This window comes from Odocoileus virginianus, chromosome 23 (genome assembly GCF_023699985.2).
Source record: "Odocoileus virginianus isolate 20LAN1187 ecotype Illinois chromosome 23, Ovbor_1.2, whole genome shotgun sequence".
Lineage (NCBI taxonomy): Eukaryota > Metazoa > Chordata > Mammalia > Artiodactyla > Cervidae > Odocoileus > Odocoileus virginianus.
In genome coordinates this window covers 39,692,298-39,712,230 of record NC_069696.1, presented here as the reverse complement: position 1 = coordinate 39,712,230, position 19,933 = coordinate 39,692,298, and the positions used below count along the sequence as shown (strand labels likewise).

The following is a 19,933-nucleotide window of genomic DNA, read 5'->3' as shown; positions in this document are numbered from 1 at the left end:
CTAGAAAATAGCAGCATGCTCTCAGCCCTTCCCACAAACTTTCCATTCATTCAAATGACCTTGACCACCAAGGCTGGGCCTCCTCAGGCGAGTTGCTGGGACCGGAAGGCACTAGTTCTGTGCCTGTAAGCAGGGCCAAGTCTAGAAGGACTTGATCAAAAGGAGTGGGGGTGGGGCGTGGACAGAGAGGCTGAGGGGTGGCATTGGGCCCCTCTCCCAGGTACCAAGGGAGCAGAGCAGGGACAGGGGACTCTGCAGGGGAGGTCCTGGAGGGCTTCTCAGAGGAGGTGATGCCAGACTTTGGCTTTACAGGGTGAGTATGATTTCTCCAGGTTCGATGCAGCAGGTGTCCCTGGCAGAAGGACCTGCATGAACAAACCCTAGAAGCCACGTGGATGTGACCCTCATCAGCAGCAGTATGACCAGTATGTGGTGAGGAGCTGGTGTGTTCTGGAACTGTGTACGTGCTGGTGGCAGGAGGGTGAATAAAGCAGGCAGGCTGGTGAGCAGGTGGGGGGGGGCTGAGGGGGTGGAGAGACGGTCATGGGTGGGGCAGTGGGTGGCCACGGGACACACGGTGTGTTGATGACAGGTCTCCTTCAAGGAACCGAGGCAGGGGGGCTGTGTCAGAAGGACGTGGCATGTCAGGGCTGGGCTTGTTTCTCTAAGGGGGCAGCAGGAGAGTGGGAATAGTTCTGGGTAGGGCCTGGTGGGGGCAGGGTGATGGTAACTTGAGCCACTCAGAAGTGAGGGTTTCACTTTCCCTTCTGGTTCTCCGAATATATCTGGGACCGGAAGGTATGCGTTGTTTATTGCAGAGACACCCAGAAGGCAGCTGCATTTGCATAGCTGAGAAAAACTGGATCTTGTTCACACTCAGCCAGAGGAAGTCTCCTGGGTAAGCAGCAGGGGGTATGACCCCTGCCCATCTCCTCATCCTCAGGACGATTGTCTGAGAAAACCTAGGTTGCCACTAGTTGACATAAGAAGGGAAATGGAAGCTCAGAGAGGTGAGACCATGGCCTGAAGGGCAGAGCCTGGATGTGGAAGCAAGTGTGTCTGACAGCTTCCTCCCTTCCCGGGGCCCCTAAACAGGGCAGAGGGAGGTAGACGCCTGTTCAGGGGGTCTCAGCTTGGGATGTGGACCCCTGAGACATGAGCGGTGACCCCAGAAGGAAGGTGTATGTTGTGGGTGCTCAGTCCTTTGGGAAATTTCAAGAAAGATGACGGGATGGAGGAGGGCAAAGCAGCTAGAGTCCTTCCTTCTTGTGGCCTGGCCACCTTGAGTCTGCCCCTGGGTGCTGTGCTGGGGCTGGTGGGGGTTTCTTTTGAGATACAAGGAATCGGGTTTCATCACCCACCCGGTCTCTGAGTGCCTGCTCAGTGTCAGGTCCTGGGGGAGAAAGAAAGGCCTGAGAGAGGAAGGAGAGGAGACCAAGTGGGGAGATGCAGGCCTTGCCACACAATGCCCACATTATGATACAGGTTTTACAATCTTAAGACAAGAAGCCAAACTGTAGATACATCAGTATAACAAGAGGGGCATGAGATTAGATCTATGTGTTTATAAAGGTAGAGACAAACCTAGAAATTTCTGGGTTATTAAAATCACATTCCACTCCCCTCCCTTACATACCCATGTCAGAAGGTCTGGACTTGGCCTCCACTCTGTCCACGGAGAGCTGTGTGACCCGGGCAAGTTGCCTCCCCAGGAATTGTTTGTTCACATCTCTTACCCATTTGTGAAAAACTGCATTCAGTCTTTTCATGTGGATTTTAGGCTCTCTCTGTGTTGGGAATGTTCATCTTTGTCTACTATAAACATTGCAAACAGTGTCTTCCGGTGTCTCATTCCTTTCTAACTTGTTTTGTGGCATCCTTTTGAAATATTTAGTTTTTAAGAAGTCAAATAAATCAAACCTTCCTTATGGCTCCGGCAATTATGTCTTGATGAGAATGGTTTCCTCAACTCAAAAGTATTTTTAACATTTTTTCTAGTACATTTGTAGTTCTTTTTCTTTTCCATTTTCATTTAGATCCTTTGGAATTGATTGATTGCTTAGAATCTTTTTGTTTCTTCCTCTTTCTCTTTGCCCCCCCTTCCTTTTTTCCTTCTTCTCCTTCTTGTCATTCAAGCAGGGCATGTTTAAGTGGTACTTTTCTCAGTCAAAGAGTAGCACACCCATTTCTGTGCTTTCGAAATTGCCTCCATTGCAGTCAGGAAATGACTCCACGCTTTTCCCCTCAAAGTCCCAGGCAGTAGTTAGGGAGCAGAGAGCGAGAGACTGGGGGAAGCTGGGCCCCACACCCAGACCAGACCTGGACTGGACATCCTGTGGGAGGGGAGGTTTAGGAATGTCCTGCTCAAGTCTTCAAGTCTCAGGATAGTATATCAGATTTTGGGTAAGCCTCATGTTTTTCTACAGATCTCTCTTCCTCCTTCTCCTCTTACAAAAATATCATGGCTGGAGTAAGGAAACATGAAGAAATGCAGGTGTTTTCCTGCTACCTGAGAGTACAGTGTTCATACAAAAGCTTTCTTAAACCAAGATGGTGGAGAACACAGACCATGTAGGTCTCACATCCTCTTTTACCAGCAGAGGGTGATCTGGGAAACGATGACATGCCCATAAATGGAAACGCTCAGAAATCTGATGACACTCTCTATCAGAAAGAGCTTTTATGAAGACAGACAAGGGAAACAAATGGAATTACTCAACTGTGGGTAAAAGAGGTATAGTAACATGTCTTTGAGAATCTGGTTGTTTCATGCCCCAGTAACAGGTCCCGCACCTCATGTGTTAGCCAGGCTGTGCCCAGGAGGGTGGAGGGTGCCCCAGAAGCCCTGGAGCAGGAGGAGGAGCAGAGAAGAGACAGAGCCCCCGCCCGGTGCTGGGAGCTGAAGAAACTCCACACAAATAGACCCACAGGCAGGAAAGTACAAGATTCCAAGGGAGACTGGAAGGGTTTAGAGGAAGACAGCAGAGGGAGGAAGCTTTTGAGATGGGCCTCCAAGGACAAGAAATATTTCACCTGGTGAGGCAAGTGGGGAAAGGCCTTGGAGGGGCAGCCTGAGCGAAGGCCTGGAGGCTGGGGGGGGAATCAGAGTCCAGGCAGCTGGGAGTCCTCTAGGCCCCTCCACCAAGCCCTGTAGAGTCAGGAGGGTGAGTCAGACAGAGTTGGAGCATGAGGAGCGCCCAGTGATGGGCTAAGGACTTTGAATTTGACACTGCCTTTACCCCTCCTGTCCCTGCCCATTGAGTATGAGCTGTCCCACGTGGAGGAAGAGGTTTGGTAGAATCTCTGTCTGCCCACATGGAGGGAAGGACTCTGTGTCTGGCCATGCAGTTGGGCAGGGACAGGCTGCTCTAGGTGCCTCCCCTCTCCCACTGGCAGCCTTTCCAGGAAGTGACCAATCAGAGGCTAACAGAGGAGGACACCCAGATAGGAATCCGGCAGAAGGGAGGAACCATCCAGCATCCACACCCAGCTGAGCCCCCAGACAAGGGTCAGGACCAGGACAAGAATGGCAGGGAAGGACAGAGAATAAGTCAAGGGTCATGATGCATTTACAAGTGTTTGACATCATCCAGGATCCAGCCCTTTCTGCCTGAGCCCACCTCTTCTCTCTGACTTGACTCTTCATCCCCATGTTTCTTCATTGCAATTGGCTGCCCTGGCTCCTGGGCTCCCGCAGCTTCCAGGCAGAGAAGGAGGCAGGGGAGCAGTGAGCTCTGCTCTCTCATCTCCTTGGAGGTGGGCCTGTGTGAATTCTCTCCCACCCACACGGCCAGTGCCTCAGCCTCTGCCACTGGGCACACTCCCTAGTGAGCAACCTGATGGTTACTCTTCCTGAGGGACAATCCTGGGGATCGGAGAGAGAAGCTATTAGAAAGAAAGATGCTAGGATGGGGCTCAGGTGAGGGGATTTGAGGGAGACTCTAAGGACAAGGGGCCACTCTAGATTGGGTGCTGCAGAGAATCGGGGTCAGTTCTACCAGGGTGAGTCTCAGTAACTCCCTGTATGGAGACCAGAGTGAGGATAAAGGTGTAATTGGAAAAGAAGGGGCAGTCGTGCTTTTCAGCCAAGGGAGGGGGCGAGGTGTGGGTGAGGGCGCAGTGATGGGTGTTTGCTGTTTCCTTCACTCCTGGTCTCAGGGTGACCCTGTGTGAGGCTGGAGGTCTGTGAGAGCCTTGACATCCAACAGGAGAAGAGCATCGCCCTGTTGTGACACCAGGCCAGCCTCGGGACATCAGGGGTTCTTTCTTTCTCAATCCTTTATAAACATTCGTGTAAATAAACAGAAAGGAATATACCTATAGACTTCAAGACTCCTCTTCTTTTTAAACTTAATTAACAATGAAATATTTCCCATCATACTTACTCTTCTTGGCAACTTAGAAAGAAAAGAAAGATTCGAACTCTTTGTGACCCCATGGACTGTAGCCCACTGGGCTCCTCTGTCCATTGGATTTCCCAGCCAAGCATACTGGAGTGGGTTACCATTTCCTTCTCCAGGGCATCTTCCCAACCCCAGGACTGAACCCATGTCTCTTGAGTCTTGCGTCACCTGCATTACCACTAGCACACTTTTTAACCTTTATGTCTCCCTTTTTGATCACACTTTATTTAAAGTCCTCTCAATGGAATATTATTTTGAACTCACGGCCTTTCACAGACTCAGCTTGGCCCAGTGAAACATCTTTATAGTAATCACTATCTTTTACTATTATTATTTTTGTGGGTGCCCCTTCTGACCTTCTCCGATTATCTTCAAGAACATCCTTGCCCTTGCAGGAGCAGAGATGCCAGCCTGTGGGATCCACCGCCCCTGCAAAGGGTCTTCCTTCCTTTGAGTGGACAGAAGCCCGTGTGTGCACGTGCGGGTGGGCAAGAGGCTGCTGGACAGTGTGTCTGTTTAGGGTTACTGTTCATTCTGATTATTCTGGTTAAACCCCAGTTACCATCCCTACTTAGAGAATTTAAAGGGCTTCCTTAGTGGCTCAGAAGGTAAAGAATCTGCTCGCAATGCAGGAGACCTGGATTCCATCCCTGGGTTGGGAAGATCTCCTGGAGGAGGTAATGCCCACTCCAGTATTCTTGCCTGGACAATTTCCTCCAGAAGAGCTTGGAGGGCTGCAGCCCCTGGGGTCGCAGAGTCAGACACCGTGAGTGACTAACACTTCCACTTTCACTTTTGCTTTCTAACAGAACTTGGTTTCATCAAAAGGAACGTGTCTCCCATACTGACAGCTGTCACAGCAGGAGTCACACTTATTTCTTGTTGGCATTAAATTTAACTGCTTCCATCATCTTGAGGGTGGTGGCACTAGAAACCACCCCATTTTGTGGGTTACTGACTGCTATAAAGTGACTGCTGCTGTCTTAGAATTAAAACAATCCAGTCCTAAGTGTATGTGGTTAAACAGATCAATTTGTACAGAGGGTTCTGCTCTTTCCTTCCCAAGGAAAAGCTTAGATAGTTAATCAATGTCTTTAAATGATATTACTACATTGGGAGGCAGAATGGTGTAAGAATGTGTCGTCAGGAGACAGGAACCTGGACTTGGATTCTGGCTCTAGCACTAGCTGTGTACTTTGAGTAATTTGCTTAATCTCTCTGAGCTTCAGTTGCTTTTCTTATAGGATCATTGTGAGAACTCAAAGTAAGTGAATTCATACCAAGCAATTGGGAAGGTGCCTTGTGCAAAGTGGGGAGTCATCAACCACAATAGCTAATCAATATTCAGGGTTGCATTTTTCTTTTTCTTGACTTAAAAATTTGGTATTATTTACTTACTTCTGACTGGGAAAAATAAGGATCCCATTTATTTTTTACTTTTTCTTATACCTTTCCCCATCTTCTGTTTATATCATTATTTCACTAATTTGATATCCCCTATTAGGAAGCTTTGTACTTGTAAGCACCTTATTTACATCTTCATTTGTTATGCTTTCAACTGGACCCACTATTTCTTGATTCTTAGCTTTGTAAACTGAGATATTAATTCTCCTCCTCCCTCTAGTGCTTCAGATCACAAATTCTAGAAGTGTATTTTAATTTTTATATTGATTAACAAGTACTTTGATCACGGAGAAAGACTTTCTTATCTCTCCTTGCTATTCTTTGGAACTCTGTATTCAAATGGGTATATCTTTCCTTTCCTCCTTTGCCTTTTGCTTCTCTTCTTTTCACAGCTATTTGTAAGGCTTCCTCAGACAACCATTTTGCCTTTTTGCATTTCTTTTCCTTGGGGATGGTCTTGATCCTTGCCTCCTGTACAGTATCATGAACCTCCATCCACAGTTCTTTGGGCACTATCAGATCTAATCCCTTGAATCTATCTGTCACTTCCACTGTATAGTCATAAGGGAGTTGATTTAGGTCATACCTGAATGGTCTAGTGGTTTTCCCTACTTTCTTCAATTTAAGTCTGCATTTGGCAATAAGGAGTTCATGATCTGAGTCACAGTCCACTCCTGCACTTGTTTTTGCTGACTGTATAGAACTTCTCCTTTGGCTGCAAGGAATGTAATCAATCTGATTTCGGTGTTGACCATCTGGTGATGTCCATGTGTAGAGTCTTCTCTTGTGTTATTGGAAGAGGGTATTTGCTAAAACCAGTGTTTTCTCTTGGCAAAACTCTGTTAGCCTTTGCCCTGCTTCATTCTGTACTCCAAGGCCAAATTTGCCTGTTACTCCAGGTGTTTCTTGACTCCTACTTTTGCATTCCAGTCCCCTATAATGAAAAGGACATCTTTTTTGGGTGTTAGTTCTAGAAGATCCTGTAGGTCTTCATGGAACCATTCACCTTCAACTTCTTCAGCATTACTGGTCGGGGCATATACACTTGGATTACTGTGATTGTGAATGGTTTGCCTTGGAAACAAGGAGAGATCATTCTACAGTTTTTGAGATTGCATCCAAGTACTGCATTTCAGACTCTTGTTGACTATGATGGCTACTCCATTTCTTCTAAAGAATTCTTGCCCACAGTAGTAGATATAATGGTCATCTGAGTTAAATTCATCCATTCCAGTCCATTTTAGTTCACTGATTCATAAAATGTCGATATTTACTCTTGCCATCTCCTGTTTGACCACTTCCAATTTGCCGTGATTCATAAACCTAACATTCCAGGTTCCTATGCAATGTTGCTCTTTACAGCATCAGACTTTATTTCCACCACCAGTCACATCCACAGCTGGGTGTTGTTGCTTTGACTCCGTCTCCTCATTCTTTCTGGAGTTATTTCTCCACTGATCTCCAGTAGCATATTGGGCACCTACCGACTGGGGAAGTTCATCTTTCAGTATCCTATCATTTTGCCTTCTCATACGGGAGTGGAAAAGATCAGTTTTCATTCCAATCTCAAAGAAAGGCAATGCCAAAGAATGTTCAAACTACCACACAATTGCAGTCATTTCTCATGCTAGCAAAGTAACACTCAAATTCTCCAAGCCAGGCTTCAACAGTACATGAACCATGAACTTCCAGATGTTCAAGTTGGATTTAGAAAAGGGAGAGGAACCAGAGATCAAATTGGCAACATCTGCTGGATCATCAAAAAAGGAAGAGAATTCCAGAAAAACATCTGCTTTGTTGACTATGACAAAGATTTTGACTGTGTGGATCACAACAAACTGTGGCAAATTCTTCAAGAGATGGGAATACCAGACCACCTGACCTGCCTCTTGAGAAACCTGTATGCAGGTCAGGAAGCAACAGTTAGAACTGGACATGGAACAACAGACTGGGTCCAAATCCGGAAAGCAGTACTTTTCAAATATACAAATATACAAAGGTTGTATATTGTTACCCTGCTTATTTAACTTATATGCAGAGTACACCACGAGAAACGCTGGGCTGGAGGAAGCACAAGCTGGAATCAAGATTGCCAGGAGAAATATCAATAACCTCATATATGCAGATGACACCACCCTTATGGCAGAAAGTGAAGAAGAACTAAAGAGCCTCTTGATGAAAGTGAAAGAAGAGAGTGAAGAAGTTGGCTTAAAGCTCAACATTCAGAAAACTAAAATCATGGCATCTGGTCCCATCACTTCATGGCAAATAGATGGGGAAACAGTGGAAACAGTGTCAGACTTTATTTTTCTGGCCTCCAAAGTCACTGCAGATGATGATTGCAGCCATGAAATTAAAAGATGTTTACTCCTTGGAAATAAAGTTATGACCAAACTAGACAGCATATTAAAAAGCAGAAACATTACTTTGCCAACAAATGTCCATATAGTCAAGGCTATGGTTTTTCCAGTAGTCGTGTATGGATGTGAGATTTGGACTATAAAGAAAGCTGAGCTCAGAAGAATTGATGCTTTTGAACTGTGGTGAGAAGACTCTTGAGAGTCCCTTGGACTGCAGGGAGATCCAGCCAGTCCATCGTAAAGGAGATCAGTCCTGGGTATTCATTGGAAGGACTGATGTTGAAGCTGAAACTCCAATAGGTCGGCCACCTGATGAGAAGAGCTGACTCATTTGAAAAGACCCTGATGCTGGGAAAGATTGAGGGCAGGAGGAGAAAGGGATGATAGAGGATGAGATGGTAGGATGGCATCACCAACTCAGTGGAGATGAGTTTGGGTAAACTCCAAAACCAAGACTTGAACATAAATAAATTTACCTTAAATTTTAAAAAATCAAACAAAGGAGTTTAGACTTTTGTGTTATTTTAATACGTTTTTAGAGCTAAGTTGTACCTTGTAGCTGCACATGATTTTCAGCAGAGCTTTAGTTTTTCCTGATATTTCTAATTGGCCTCTTTTTCACCCCTTGCACTGCTTATCTCCAACATTTCCTCCATTTCTTTCCAACTGTGCCTCATATGATACCGAGTCCCCTGTCCCCACAGACTCTGGACTTCTTATCCCATTCTGGACTGGTTTCTCCTTAGGTCTGCTGCATGCCCAGCTGGGATCCTTGGATTCCCTTCCCTCTGGGTTGATGTTCCTGATTCCTGGATCCCATGTCTATCTCTCTCGTGGGTATCCGTTATCTTCCTCCATAATTATCCAAACACACCACCTGTTTTTTTTTTTTCCTTGCAACTCATTCTCAAGGAGCTTTCTGAAAAGTCTGGTGAAGAGTGAAGCCTGCTGTGAATATGGGATGGGCCGTGGTGTTGGTAAACTTGTCCCCTGCTCTCCCCTCGGCCTCCCTCTCATCTTGATCCCTCTCTGGGACTCTGCCCAATAGACCGTTCTTCTCTCCTTTCAGCTGTGTCTCTAGGTATGAATATTTTTTAGGCGCTAATGCCTTGTGGTCTAGCCTAGATAGCTATATCCTAGATCCTATAACCTATATCCTAGATAGCTATCTAGCTATATCCTATTCATAGGTATAGTTTAAGGAGATAGTCTCAAATGTAGTTTTATACAAGGAGAATGTTCTTTACACTATTATTTGCATAAGGAATTAGAAACCACCTAAAGTCCAGTAGTCAGGGGAGGACAGCAGAGCGGATGGGGCACCATCGGGGTCCTCAGCTGCCCAGGGCAGGGATATAAGAATTGAGGTGGAGACAATGGGACTCCAGGCCTTTGTGGGATACAGGCTCTTGCAGAAGCAAGGGGAGTGTGGGCTCTGGGAGCTGTGTCACCAGGAACTTTATCAAGGCAAAGAATCAAGCACGGGGAGCAAGACATTATTTGGGATGAAAGCACTCATTTAACTGATACACATATATCCACAAATAAATATTTTTGTATATTAAAGGGAGTAGAGCATGGTCATCACAAACCTGGGATTTGGATCAGAAAGACTGGGTTCAAGCCCAGGTTCTGGCATCAGCTTGAAAACTTAGGCTGATGTAAGTTCAAGTGAGCTTCAGAAGCCTGCACATCATAGACAATGGACCAATATTAGATATTACCAATTAGTAAACACAAATGTTCCCAGCTTCAAGTAATTTCCGGATTATTCCTTCCTGTCTGTTCTTATCTCTGGTTTTATTGCTCCTATAACTTTGCAGATGGGTGTCTTCTGTCTGGTGACCTTCTCCTTGTGCCCCAACAGGAGAGCAGGACTCTGACTTGGCGGGAGATGAGTAACTTTCCTTAACTAGTGACCTGCAGAGCCCAGGGGACAGAGAACCACAGTGGGTAAATTCCCGGTGGCACCGGTGGCCGTCCCAGGGGAACTCACAGAGACCTCACCACTCCCTGTTCCCTGCAGGCACTGCTCACTCGTCATGGAGCCCACAAGCTGTTTTCTCTTCCCCAAGGGTGAAGCCACACCTCCTTCCAGCCTGACAGAAACAAGGAGCTGAAGGGAGATCTCTGAGACCCTGCTGCTGCCACCATGAGCTCAGAAAACCTTGGAAAATGCTCAGGTAGTCAGCTGCCTTTTTTCTGTCCAGTTCTCCATGTGACCCAGAATGTGGTTCTTCCAGGCAGAGTTAACCCACAGAGGAATCAAGAACCAAGAAGAGGATGGATAAGCATCCTGGAGCCCCCCAGAGGGGCCACGTGGAGTTCCCAATGGGGGAGTGTCCACAGAGCCTCTTTCCCAGCCCTCTCCTTAGGGAGCCACTAGCTAGGTGCTCACTTCCTCTCCCACTGCCTTCTCGCAAGTGACTCAGAAGTGAGGCCAGGACAGCCCATGAGGAGGGGGACAGCAGAGAGAGTCCTCAAGGCCACGCAGGGCAGTGAGGGGAGGTCATCCAGGGTCCCTGGAGCTCCTCCTACCCTCTCCCTTGGCCTGGGTCTACTCCTGTTCCCAGGCCCTGGGCATCACCACAGACACCTTTTCTCCAGAACTTGCCCTGCCACCTGCCCAGCCGCTCTGCGAGGATCAGCGGACCCTGAACTGAACCCCAGTCTGATCTTTGCCAGCTCCCACCTGGAGGGGAGGGATGATGGGGTTTCACACAGGATCACATCTGGCTCCACCCCTTCACTGCCCATCCTGAGTGTCTCTGATCAGTAAGATGAAGCCTCTCACATGGTAGTCTTATTCAACTACAGGTGGCCCACAACCCTTTTTTAAAATCAGGTAGCATCGGTTTATAACTTTCTATGAGTTTCATGTGTACAACATTATATTTCTACTTCTGTATATGCTGCAGTGTGCTCACCACCAAAAATCACTTGCAATAATCCCTCTAGGTGTACTGTATAGTAGAATGAAGAAATCACAGGAGTTTAAAATAAGGAGGATTCAAGTCATGTCCAAGAAGTATCTGACACTTGACCTTGGATTCCACCTCTGAGCTTTCTGCTCACTGGCCTTGGGCTGTCCCTTATCCTGTCTGAGTCTCACTTTCCTCATCTGTGAAATAAGAATAATGCATCTGTGTGTGCATGTACCAGGAAACACATCTTACATCATGACCCAGCCCCGCCCTCCATATTATATATATATATATTTTCCAGTTGCCTGTGTCTTACCTACAATTCCATAACTTCTGGGCTTCCCTGGTGGCTCAGATGGTAAAAGAATCTGCCTGCAATGCAGGAGACCCAGGTTTGATTCCTGAAGAAAGAAGTTGCAACCCACTCCAGTATTCTTGCCAGGGGAGTTTCATGCATAGAGGAGACTTGCGGGCTACTGTCCATGGGGTCACAAAGAGTTGGACAGGACTGAGTAACTAACACTGAGCAATTCCATAACCTCTAGATCCCTGAAATCACACGGGGATTTTGGTAACTCATTTGAGCAGTGATCTTGCTCTGTACTGACCTGAGGCTATTTATTGTCATTACATTCTTTATCACATTTAATGTGAATATTCTTTTGTTTCACTACCAAAACATGAAAGCAGTCATTTATAGGGTGCTGCCAGTCTCTGCCACAAGTAGTAACTAACAAAACACATCCCTTGTATTCCATCTCTTTGTGTGTGTGTGTGTGTGTGTGTGTGTGTGTGTGTGTGCTCAGTTGTTCAGTTGTGTCCGAATCTTTATGGCCTCGTGGACTGTTGTCTGCCTGGCTCCTCTGTTCTTGGGATTTTCCAGGCAAGAATGCTGGAGTGGGTTGCCATCTCCTACTCCAGGAGATATTTCCGACCCAAGGATCAAACGCATGACTCTTGCATCTCCTGCATTGGCAGGCGAATTTTTACTACTGCATCTCCTGGGAAGCCCTCCTTCTCTTTCTGAAGGTTTAAAATTGTAGATTCCTGAAGACACCTAAATTCCAGGATTAAATAATTATTTCTGGAGGTTTGGAAGTCCAAGATCAAGGTCGTGGTGGTTTCTGGTGAGACCTCTCCACCTGTTTTGTAAATTCTAACTGCCTTCTCTCTCTGTCCTCACATGGCCTTTCCTCTGGGGGAGAGGGAAGGAATAGAGAGAGAATCTGGTGTCTTCTTTTCTAATAAAGACATTAAACTTATTGGATTAGGGCCCCACACTTATGACCTCATTTTACTGTGATTACCTCCTTAAAGGCCCAGTCTTCTAACATAGTCACCAGGGGGTTAAATCTTCAACATATGAATTGGAGGGTGGAAGGGAAACAGTTTCATCCATAACCCAAGGTTAGTCTGCCAAGAGAGCCCAGGTGATTGCTGCTCAAGAAAATGAATTTTAACTAATTTATACTAAATACCATTTTTTTAATGCGCTATAGAATTTATTGCTGATACTATGTTATGATAACAAAAGCAGATCATCCTTAAGGCATCAGATTTGTTTATTAGTTTAAGCAAAAATATATGATCCCTGTCACACAAAGAGATAATTTTAAATTTACTTGGATGTTGAACCAATCAATACATATATATTTGGAAACTATGCACCTGATGTGCTAAGTCCTTTCAGTCACGTTTCACTCTCTGTGACCCCATGGACTATAACCCATCAAGCTCCTCTGTCCATGGAATTCTCCAGGCAAGAATACTGGAGTGGATTGCCATTCCCTTCTCCAGGGAATCTTCCCAACCCAGGGATCAAACCTGCATCTCCTACACCTTCTGCATTGTCAGGCAGGTTCTTTACCACTAGCACCACCTGGTAAGCCCAACTGTGCTCCTAGTATCATATCATACCAGAGATAAGGCTGCTGTCCTCAGAGAGTACATGGATCACTGGTAATCAATCCTGAACCTAGTGAATAGCATAAAATATTGGGGAATATTGGAAAGCTAACAGATTTCTCTGGACATTGTTTATCTTGCCCCTCTGAGAGACTTGTAGATCTAGATGAGATTAGTTTGGAAAAGAGGTCTTGTTTAGTTCAGAGAATCGTCAAAGAGTCCAGTATAGTTGTGGACTAATCAAAGACTAAAGAAACTTTATAAGGAGAAGTAGACTTGGAAATCAAGCGATCCTCTTTTGAATTAGCATGTTTTAGTCAAAGGTATGGAATTAATAATAAGCATCGGTTAGGAATCTGTAATGTCCTCCAATGCCAAGTGACCACTAGCATCCTGTTTCCCATTATGATGATTCCTTGATGAGAGGTAGAAGGCATAATGAATATTGCCAGCTATAAAATAAACTACAGTTCAACACCTATGATAGCTAAAAAGAATTTTTTTTTAAATAGAAGAAACTCACTGAATCAAATGAATGCTAAGCAGAGCAAACACAGTGTACTCAAAACTGAGGTAAGAAACCTTTAATTACACAGGAAATCAATGGAAGGATTAATCATTTGAAGAGAAGATTCATTTTTCCATAGCCCCACAGCTATGAATGATATCTTCATGAGCCTGGGCTGCCTTCTCCAGTGAATACCGGGGACCTATTACTGGTTTCAACCAACCAATTTCCATTCTGGTTTGGAGGGCTGCTGCAAATTGCTGAAATGCTTCTTGAAGGATGAATGGAGAGCTACTGCTTTTTTTTTTTTTTTTTTTTTTTTTGAGAGCTACTGCTTTTATGCTAGTTTCCTTTGTCATGGATCCTGTGGGTTTATTTCAATAGGAGCTCTGTGGCCAACAACTATTCCTCGTCCTCCATGTGACAAAAATTCAAATCATCACTAAGATTGACATTAGCAAATATTTCAATAATCACATCAACTTTTTTTCACCAACAGATTTCTTAATTTTATCAATATAATTAGCTTCTTTGTGATTAAACACTTCATGGGCTCCATTTTGGAAAGCAATCTTTTGTCCTTTCTTAGTAGTAGCTGTGCCCAAAATCTTTAAGCCATAAGCTCTAACCATTGGGCTTACTGCTCTTCCAGCTCCTCCACTAGACCCAGAACACTTCCTCCAGCTTTCACAGACACTGTGGAGCAGACTCGATAAGCAGTAAAACATGAGATGCTGATGGCAGCTCCTTGTTTAAAATCCAGTTTTTTGGGGACACACGTGAACAGTGTGATGGGCTGCCAAAGCAAACTTGGTGTAGTCCCCAGAGATCATCCTGGTAGTGAATGTCACCTTTCTTGAAAGCAGATACGTTCTCTCCAGCAGCTTCTACTATCCCAGCCACATTTCAGCTAGGAGTATAAGGTAGAAATGGTATTATACTGTGAGTGCCAGAGTGGATATATGCGTCCACTGGGTTTACACCACATGCTTGGACTTTGTTAGAACCTGGTGGTTTTCCAGAATTGGTACAGCAACATCCAACTGGAGTTTCAGCACTTCGGATCCACAAAATTCAAAAACTCAAATAGCTCTCACCAACTTCTATCCTGTCACCATAGTGATCTAGATACCTGTTCTAGGCTGGAAAATCAAAATCTGCAAGCCCTCCTCCAGATTCCACAGGGTTTAAAAAAAAAAAGCTACTCAATACCATTTATTATCCACCACACATTTTTCTGGGCTTTCCCGGTGACTCAGACACTAAAGAATCTGCCTGCAACACAGAGACCTGGATTTGATCCCTGAGTCGGGAAGATCCCCTGGAGGAGGGAATGGCTACCCACTCCAGTATTTTTGCCTGAAGAATTCCACGGACAGAGGAGCCTGGCGGGTCCATGGGGTCGCAGAGTCAAAGAGCACTGAGCGACAAACGCTTTCCCTTTTTCACTTCACCAGTTCTAACCTTATTCCTTTCCTCTCATCTAGATATTGAGATCTTTTTTGAGGATGTTGTTGAGTGTCTCTGGGACATACTGAGCAGGGAGGAACTGCTTCTCCTGCTGACTGAATTCCTGAGGAAAATTGAGGCGAAGGCTGGTTTGTCCAGGTAACTTGCACAGGTGTATCAGGAAGGTCACCCACAACCCCCAGCACCAGGCTAGTTTCCTCCTGGCAGGCACACCTCCTCCAAGCAGGACCCTATGGTGGGGGCTGAGGACGTTCCTTCTCAACATCTCGTAAGAAATGCTTCCTCCATGTCATTTGCTGGTAGTGAACAACCTTGAATTGACAAAAGATGAAACCTGCAAGAAAGGAGCAGGTTATGTGACCTTGGACATGTTACTGAACTACGCTCTGCTTTAGTTTCTTCATCTGTCCAGTTAACTGTGAGAACACTGAGATTATGCATGCAAAGAGCTTCCCATAGTGACTGACACAGAGTAGGTGTTCAGTCAATATTAACATTTTAAAAACTTGCTGGGAAGAGACAGGGACCAAGAGTCTTCTTTCTGGTGATGAGAATCAAGCAGAATTTCCTTTGGGGCAAGTCTGAAAATCCTGATGCTATCGTTTGTATTACTCAGGCTTCTGCCTGAAGCCTTTCTATTCCCCATCTTAGGAATTGTACCAAACGATTGTATCAAACCAAACAGCAGGATCCTGCTGGCCCATAAGGCAGAGAGGCTAGAGAAGAACTGGTTGGAGCTGAATGGATCCTGGATCTAGCGCTATCCAACTCTGAGGCTCTGTGCTTATATGTTAGAGTCGCAGACTTGCCTGTGTTCAATGGGAATAGCAATTCAGTCTGATGGACTATGTTCATGGCCTCAGAGTGAACTGTAGGGTCAGAGGTGGGGAAGCAAGGACCAGGGAGGCCTGGACCAGGGTCAGACCCAGGGGTCAGGGTGGAGCAGAGGGTCCAGGCTGGAGGACTAGGAGGCAGGCTTGGGCAGCAGGACCAGGACTAGAGTGAGGAGAGTGGGCCCCGAGGACACAGAACTGAAGAGGCTGTGACCCTAGCAGAGGTCCCCTGACTGGGAGGGGGGGCGTTTCTTCCCTCCCTGACGGGATCCCCTCATGCTGGGCTAGAGGGCCCTGGATGACCGTGTCTGCACACCCTGCCTGGGACTTGGCTTCTCCCTCCATCTGGCACCCTCTTCTAATCTACGTGGAGCCGCCTGACAGTGGAAGGCCGTGTGGCTCAGTGAGCCCTCCAGGCCCACAGTGAGGGGCTGCGATTGTGTGTCATTTGAGGGATTCTGAGGAGCCTCACGCATCCCCACCCAAGAGGACACACTCCTCCATCAGCTGTGCAAGTACAGGTCTCCTCAGGCTCAGCCGTTCAGATGGATGTTTCCTCGTCTTTTTTAGAGGTTCTACAAAGCTGCGCATGACCTTGGTGTGCAGGCTCATGAGGCTGTCACAAATTAACATGTGACCCCCTGAGAGGTCAGGCGCATTGCATGCTGGGTCAGGAGTCAGTGAGGTGGGCTGCAGAAGCCAGGGGATCCAGCAACACATCTGATCTCCAGGCAACTGGGGCAGTGGATGGACTCAGGGACCTTCTGCTGGGAAGGTCAAGGGCACAAGTCTTAGAAGACAGCAGATGGCAGACTAAAGGACTGTTAAAGTGCCTCCTAGTTCTGAGTTTGGGCTTTATTTTTTTCTTCTTCTACAAATTCTAAGTCACAGAGACAGCCAATCTGCAAAGGGTGAGGGCACAGTGCCCAGGAATATGCTTTCATTTGAACCAATGGCATATTTGGGGGATCCCCAAAACCACCCTCAGGTTTGAGAATTCCCTATAGAACAGACAGGACTCACTGAGAGCCATCATGATCCCAAATGTATTACAGGAAGCCTGTGGGTTTCCATCAACCACAGGGCAGAGTCTGGGTTGATTTCACCCCTGAAGCTTCGATTGTCCCCAGGATGCATTACTGTTCTGGAACTCAGTGAGTGGCAGGGCACACGGAACACTGCCTGCCAGGGACACTCACCCGTTTAAAAACAAATTATCCTGACTTGTGGTCTCCAGCCCCTCCCAGAGGTCAGACAAATGTCCTAGAGTCCAGATCCTTCAGAGGTCAGAACTGACACCATGTGACCCAGAGGCCCCATCATACATCTCATCAGACTGTCCAGTGGCAAGAGGCCCAGGCAGACGAGGACATTCACATCAGCCAGAATATTCTAGGGGCTTAAGAGACCACTTCCCAGTAGCCAAGGGCAAAGAAATATTGACTCCTCACTACACACCGAGGCCCTTGAATACAAGTTTTCTGCTCCAATCCCACTTCTCTTTATTTGTGGAGTTCCCAACCTACCGACTCTTTGGAAGTGATGATGTTCACCTGTCTCTGAGGCATCTTTACCAAATACCTATTTTTTCTTTTTGGCTGAGCCACATGGTTCGTGGGATCCTAGTTTCACCATCAGGGATTGAGTCATATCCTGGGCAGTGAGGGTGCAGAGTCCTAACCTCCGGACCACCAGGGAATTCAGTCAAATACCTCTCTTAAGTTACCAGGATCCTAAGGTGACATTTGCTGATCTGTTCCAGGATTAAACGGGGCTTATCTGGTGGCTCAGATGGTAAACAGTCTGCCCGCCATGCAGGAGACCTGGGTTCAATCCCTGGGTTGATAAGATCCCCTGGAGAAGGAAGTGGCAACCCTCTCCAGTACTCTTGCCTGGGAAATCCCATGGACAGAGGAGCCAGGCAGACTGAAATCCATGGGGTCACAAAGAGTCAGACACGACTGAGCGACTTCACTTTCTCTTCTTTCTTTCCAGGATTGTATATGTATACATAAGTATATGAAGCATCTACAAGGTACAAAACCTGTGTTTAATGTTGAAAGTGAAAATTTTACATTTGTAAAATTCTTCTCTAATAGATTTATAATGCTAAATCCATATTTATGCAGAATAGACATTATGGAACCTATTTTGCATACAAGCAAACTGCCTTTCTAATCCCTTGATCTTCATTGTTACAGGAAAGACGAGGCTGCACTACACAAATATCTAAATGAATTGAAAGGAGACTTGATAGAGAAGGACCAGGAAACGCTCACAAAAGAGGAGCTGGACAGGAGGAGGTTTCTGAAGAAGTTTCCTCGGGTGAAGCAGCAGCTGGAGGAGCGCATAGGAAAGCTCCACGAGCTCGCAGACAAAGTTGACAAGGACCACAAGGAGTCTACCATCTCCAAAGTGATGGCCCACACCACTGGCGTTGCATCTGGCACCCTGACCCTCCTTGGCCTGGCTCTGGCACCTGTGACGGGGGGCGGCAGTCTGGCACTCTCGGCCGCTGGGTTAGGACTGGGAGCAACAGCTGCTGTGGCAACTGTGTCCACCAGCTACAAGGAACATGTAAGCAGGTCAGCAGCCGAAACTGAAGCCAATAGCCTGATGGCAACTGGCGTCAAGAAATGGAAGATGCTCCTAAAGGTACTCAGGAGCAACTCCCGACTTAGATCAACAGAGAAATTGGCAAAAGCTGTGCTACACATTAAAAAAAATATACGTGCCATGGAAACAGGCAAAGACAACCCTGAATTTGCAACCAATGTAAGCGACTACTTGGGCCCTGGGAAAATCATAGTCCCAGGCACCCGGCTGGTAAATAAGGCCTGTTCCATGGTAAATAAAGCCATTACCATGGCTCCAGCAGCTGTCACAGGAGCCCGGATTGTGGGTGCAGCTACCGCAGGTGTCTTTCTCCTGGTGGATGTGGGCTTCCTAGTGAGGGAGTCAATGCACTTGCATGATGGTGCAAGGGCAGAGTCTGCTGAAAGCCTGAGGCAGCGGGCCAGGGAGCTGGAGAGGAATTTGCAGGAGCTCAACAATATGTATGAACTTCTGCAATAGGACCTGACTCAGCCACCCCCAGAGCAGTGCATGGATCAGGATACACATGGGTCAAGGTGCAGAGATACCTTGTTAGAGAAAAAAAAGAGAGGGAGAGAAAATTTTTGGAGCTGAGTATCAGGAATTTGGGGTTTCTGCAGCTGAACACAGCAGGCGAGGGATGGATGTTGGTGACGGCTCAGGGAGAGTGAAGGAAGGAACCTGGAGCCTGGATTGAGGGAAGAGGGGGAACTAGAGAAGGGTTGGGGGTGGGGGGAGAGAAACCACTTTTTCCCTTCATACTATGAAATTTTACTTTGTTTTGAGGAATAGCCGATTAACAATGTTGTGAAACAAAACAGTTTCAAGTGAACAGTGAAGGGACTCAGCCATATATCTACATGTATCCATTCTCCCCCCAATCCCCCTCCCATCAGAAACCACTTATTTTGAACTAAAGAAGTCACTGGGGGCAGCATAAAGGGAGAGGCAGGGGAACTAGCAATGAAAGACCAGGAACATGAATAGGTTGAAAATGAGAGAAAGTCAAAGAGCTAGGATTGTTGGAATCCAGGAGAAGTAGCAGGGGCTCCACTAGCACCCTCACCAAGGTCTGATGCCCCAGCAAGAAGAGTCTCCCCCTGTTGGTGGTCTCTAGCCCTACTTCTCCAGCATCAGCTCACCTTTGATCCCAGCAGCTTATCTTAATTAGCCAGTAACTTCTTTTGCTTGCTTGTTTCTTTAATGGAAGTACAGTTGATTTACAATATTGTATTAGTTTCAGATATACAGCAAAATGTTTCAATTATCGCGTATTATGTATATATCTGTTCTTTTTAATTTTTTCATTACAGATTATTACAAGGTACTGAATGTTTTCCCCTGTACTATACATTAAGTTCTTGGGGTTTTTTTTTAATCTATTTATGTACAGTAATATGCGTCTTTTAATCCCACACTCCTAATTTACCCCTCTGCCCCTTTGGTAACAATAAATTTGTCTTCTGTGACTCTGAGTCTGTTTTGATTTGTTAATATCTTCACTTGTATTCTTCTTCTTTTTTTTTTTTTT

At 46.2% G+C, this 19,933-nt stretch overlaps 1 protein-coding gene and 1 pseudogene across 2 annotated transcripts; one reads left to right on the top strand and one right to left on the bottom strand.

Annotated features, from left to right (window-relative positions):
- Window positions 1-226: 226 nt before the first annotated feature.
- LOC110123229 (apolipoprotein L3-like) lies at window positions 227-19,871 on the top strand. 2 transcript variants are annotated; one of them, XM_020870988.2, is made up of 5 exons: window positions 227-502; window positions 819-898; window positions 10,243-10,350; window positions 14,992-15,112; window positions 18,009-19,871. In XM_020870988.2, exons 3-5 carry the CDS (start codon window positions 10,320-10,322, stop codon window positions 18,880-18,882), a joined length of 1,026 nt encoding a protein of 341 aa, XP_020726647.2. In that variant the 5' UTR covers window positions 227-502; window positions 819-898; window positions 10,243-10,319; the 3' UTR covers window positions 18,883-19,871. The 2 variants fall into 2 exon arrangements, with proteins under 2 accessions (XP_020726647.2, XP_070310062.1); XM_070453961.1 differs by lacking the exon at window positions 14,992-15,112 and adding an exon at window positions 10,035-10,120.
- LOC110143533 (zeta-crystallin pseudogene) lies at window positions 13,978-14,622 on the bottom strand (annotated as a pseudogene).
- Window positions 19,872-19,933: the final 62 nt, after the last annotated feature.